This window comes from Sinocyclocheilus rhinocerous, unplaced genomic scaffold, assembly GCF_001515625.1.
Source record: "Sinocyclocheilus rhinocerous isolate Xijiao unplaced genomic scaffold, SAMN03320098_v1.1 scaffold988, whole genome shotgun sequence".
NCBI lineage: Eukaryota > Metazoa > Chordata > Actinopteri > Cypriniformes > Cyprinidae > Sinocyclocheilus > Sinocyclocheilus rhinocerous.
In genome coordinates, this window is record NW_015650363.1 from 2,275,091 (window position 1) to 2,279,380 (window position 4,290).

At 36.6% G+C, this 4,290-nt stretch overlaps 1 protein-coding gene across 1 annotated transcript in view; it reads right to left on the minus strand.

Moving 5' to 3' along the window:
- Nucleotides 1-2,007: 2,007 nt before the first annotated feature.
- The window catches only part of LOC107711901 (endothelial lipase-like), a 5,494-nt gene continuing 3,211 nt past the window's right edge, over nt 2,008-4,290 (minus strand). Inside the window, exons 4-10 of the mRNA XM_016516985.1 lie at nt 3,922-4,033; nt 3,578-3,802; nt 3,236-3,478; nt 3,029-3,149; nt 2,699-2,923; nt 2,515-2,610; nt 2,008-2,380 (exon numbers count right to left, since the gene is read on the minus strand). Of these exons, the coding sequence (XP_016372471.1) occupies nt 2,368-2,380; nt 2,515-2,610; nt 2,699-2,923; nt 3,029-3,149; nt 3,236-3,478; nt 3,578-3,802; nt 3,922-4,033 (1,035 nt within the window). The 3' untranslated portion in view covers nt 2,008-2,367. The remainder of the gene's footprint in view (nt 2,381-2,514; nt 2,611-2,698; nt 2,924-3,028; nt 3,150-3,235; nt 3,479-3,577; nt 3,803-3,921; nt 4,034-4,290) is intronic.

Genomic DNA, 4,290 nt, shown 5'->3' on the forward strand with positions numbered 1-4,290 from the left:
AAAAACACAAGACTTTTTCTAGGGTTTTTTTTGTTTTGTTTTTAAATACTATTAGTATTTATGGTAGACGGGTCCAAAGGAAAATGGTGACACCACTTACTCATCCTTGTGTTTTTCCTAATCTGTATGACATACTTTCCTGGAAGAAGAAACTTTAATGAGCATTTTAAGTTTTTTTTCCATGCAATTTCAATGAATGGGGTCTGAAGTTTAATGGTTCAAAAAAAAAAAAAAGCTGCTAAAGCATCATAAAAGAATTATAAATGTAATGTCTGATTCACAAACAAATAATTCTTTTGAGTTGGATCTGTTCAGGACTGATCCAGTTCACAAATCTGGTCTGAGTGATTCATTGCAGGTTTAACTCGCTGTCCTCAAGAGACTTTGGCTATATCCAAATTCACACACTCTCTGAGTATGTATTTCTTTTGAAGAAATAGCGACTGTGGAAAAAAAGGACAGTATGTTCTATGCAGTACGAAAGTATTCCAGACGTACTACATTTGTCATGTTGTCATTGTTATGCTTGCAACTCCTCTCCCATGGCCTCATGGGATAATAAAGTGTACTTTGTTCACATACTGTTTTTCATCTATAGTAGGGAAGTATGTTTTTAGACTTTGAATAGACCGCAGAAAACTGAATTTGAACCATGTTTGTGATACTTTTATGGTGCTTTTGCATCTTTTTGAAGTTTGAAATCTTCAGTCCATATTCATTGTAATTGCAAAGAGCAACTAGCACAGCCTTCATAATTTATCCTTTTGTGTTCCACAGAAGAAAGTCAGTCATACCGGTTTGGAATGGCATGAGATGATTTGCAGAAGAAGTTGCTAAATCATTTCCTTTGCAAGACTGTTCCTTAAGCAAGTAAACCAACAGATTTTTGTTTGAAGCATTTTTATAACTTACTTAAGTTACACAAATACAAATCTGCTTAAGTTATATTAACAGGGTTCCTACACACTTTCCTTTTCAAAATTCCATACTTTTCCAGACTCAAATGTCCAAACCTCTCAGTAGATTTTCAGACCATATTTAACATAAATGGTTCATACAGCATTATTTTAAACTTTATATTTGGTATGTCATCTGTAAATATTTTTATTTTCTCAGGGGGTTTTGCATGCACGCAAGAAAGTTTTTGCGTGCTTATGCATTACATTTTCTAGGTTTATATACTATAAGCCATTTCCTATGTGCATCACTGCCATCTTACTATGAAGAAAACGAGAGCATGGAGATCTATTTGCTCAAAATTGGGCTTTCCTTAAGGTAGTACCTCTAACATCATGGCCTAAGGTCCAATTTAACATATCCTCTGTGGCGGCAGTAAAACCAAGACAAGAAATGGGCTGACGGCGCGATATGACTGTGTGGATTGTCCTATTTACCAAGTTCAATGGTCTATAAAAAGACTGGTACTGTTAGGCAGTACATCATATTTCAAGGCCTAAGGTCTGCTTTAATGCATAGATTACTCTGTGGCAGCCAAGAAACCACACCGCGAAATGGGCTGATGGCACAATAGATGGATCAGTGTGCATTTTCCTATATGGTTTCTTGTGTACACACAAAAGTTTGCATATTTTATATTTTTGCAAAGGTCCTTTTAGAGGCCATGTAATAGGGTGCTAAGAATATCCTGAGAAGAAACAGCAATATAACCTGTATTTAATGACACAATGGAATCCAAAGTATTTTTTTTATTTTTTTTTTTACAAATTATTATTATTATTAAATTTTATATACACATCATATACATAAACATGTACAGAACAAGGCACAAAATGTGCAACATTTTAATGAAGACAAATAGAGCGGCTCTCTCCATTCTTATGACCTTAAATAATACTGTGATTTCACATAAAATCATTCTTCCTATTGAAATCCACATACACATGTAAAAGTGGTCACCAGGTAACTTGAGAGAGAATTAATTTATGCCTTGGTACAAGGTGTGCATTAGGTTGATAAATAAGCTTGGTTTTACAGTGCTTTTTTTTCCTTCATAAATTAAAAACGTACAAAAATATATATAACGAGCATTGCGTTGTTAAGTAAGAGTCTGAGATCCACAAAACAGGTTTGAATGCATCAATAGAAAACATACAAATGGTTTCAAAAGACGAAGATCTCACATCTCAAACAATTCAGAACGTCCCAACAGTAGAAAAAAAAAATTTAAATGCCCTGAGCAAGTCCAGTAACCAGCCATCACCCATCTGAGCTGGCCATTTGAGCAGCACAAGTCGTGTTCTACCCACCCAAACAAATATGGTGCATTATCCCACCAAATGTGTACCAAAACAATCAAAAGTGCTCAGGCCCTTCACCGCCTTGGGTCCCTAGGTAACAATGATTCTCTCAGTAGTGCAATCTGCAAATAAATAAATAAAATTAGTTCATTAATTAAAAGTATAGCAGATAAAATGTATAAATACTATTAGTCTGGCGTCTGAATATGTCCACAATAAGGATGTAGAAATATAAACAGTAGACATGCATATATACCTTTTTCTAGGTTTTACTTCCCAGCCATCACGGCATTTAATAAATGTAATTTCTTGTCCTGGCGATATCTCAGTCTTATCAGCACAGAAGGTGAACCTGTGAATGAAACATTGTGACATTAGCAAGCAGTTTGAAAAAAAAAAAAAGAGCCAATTCACAAATTCACAACCATGACAGCTCTTACTTCTTCTGCGTTTCTCCTGCTTTGACTCTGATCCTCCGAACCTCCAGAACTTTGTTGTTCTGTGAACTTGACCATGACCAAAATGATGACTTAAGGTGTTTCAACACAGATGACCAGGAATCAGAAGGGCCTTCCCAGCGAAGAGAAATTTTCAGCAGGTCACCGATGTCCTCTTCCGTGAAGACAAGAAATGTGTTTGTGAGGTTTAGACCAACTCCATCGGCACTGTGAAAACAGGGTTTTTTTATTTTTATTTTTCAAAAGAACCCATATAAATGATATTTACAGGAGAATATATTGGGAACGTAATCTTAATCATGAGGTGCTTACATGTCTACACTGAGGTTAACGGTATCATTATGGGAGCCGTATAGTTTGACGTAGAAAGTGGGATCTGCATCATCTGCATTCTTCCTGTCGAACACATGCATCTTCATCTGATAGTGGTAGCCTGTAGAGGATTAAGCAAATAACCACATTTCAGTGACTCACCATTACAGCATGCTATTTCGAAACAAAGAGGTTATAATTACTTACCACCAAAAGGTGTGTCTGCGCGAGTCTTCAGGTACATTTTGCTGTTTCTCCTCTTTCGCATTTTCTTGGCATTGTAACCAATACCGTTGCAGCGGTTCTTCCTGCAGCTCAGACAAATGCCCTTCTTGAAGCGATCAGGGCCGGTACATTGAAAAGCGTAACTCACGTGGTCCATGTTCATGAGCGAGTCCACAAAGAGATGCACTGCCCGCTCATGTTCACACTTCATGACTTCCACAAAGTCTGTGTGGTGACAAGACAAATTTGTTAAAATTATGGTTGACAACAATGACTTGCAAGAGTTGGAAATATCCAAAACAATAACAAAACTGAAGCACTCACTTCCTGCAGCAGCAGTGGACAGCACATCTCCTAAGGAGCAGCCTGGTTGTACATCCCCACCATTGGGATACATATCAATATGCCCAATAGGCTCCTGGATCCCAATACTGACACCCAAAGCTCCCCGTGTGTATGTGTGCAGGACGTCGACAAAGTCTGCATCATCTGGAGAAAGCCTCTTGTGGGACTCTGCCCCCTCGAACATGGGACCAGCTGGGTCTAAACCTACTCAAAAAGAACAGATGTTTAGATGTGGCCTCCACGTGTGCAAAAAGACTAAGCAATTTCTTTGTTGCTTTGTTTCAAAAATCAAAGTGTCCAACATAAAGAAATCTAAATCTCACCTGTAATGCGTCCAATATTTCCATTTACAAAAGTTCCAGCATATCCAGCAACATGAGCACCAAGACTATATCCAATCATATGCACGTCCTCAAGTTGTAGCTGCACTTCTCCCTATCAAAAACAGACACACATTAGATTAACCATATTATTATTATTATATGAGGGGAATAGCTTTAATAAATTATTATTAAATAGGAAAAATAGTTTTTCGTTCATTCATGCTATGTCTATTTAAATTCAAAACATAAAATGATTATTTATCCAGGGGAATATCTCTAAACTTTAATTTGTTAGATCCTGCAAATCAGATTATGATAATGACGACACTACTACTACTTCTAATAATAATAATAATAATAATAATAATA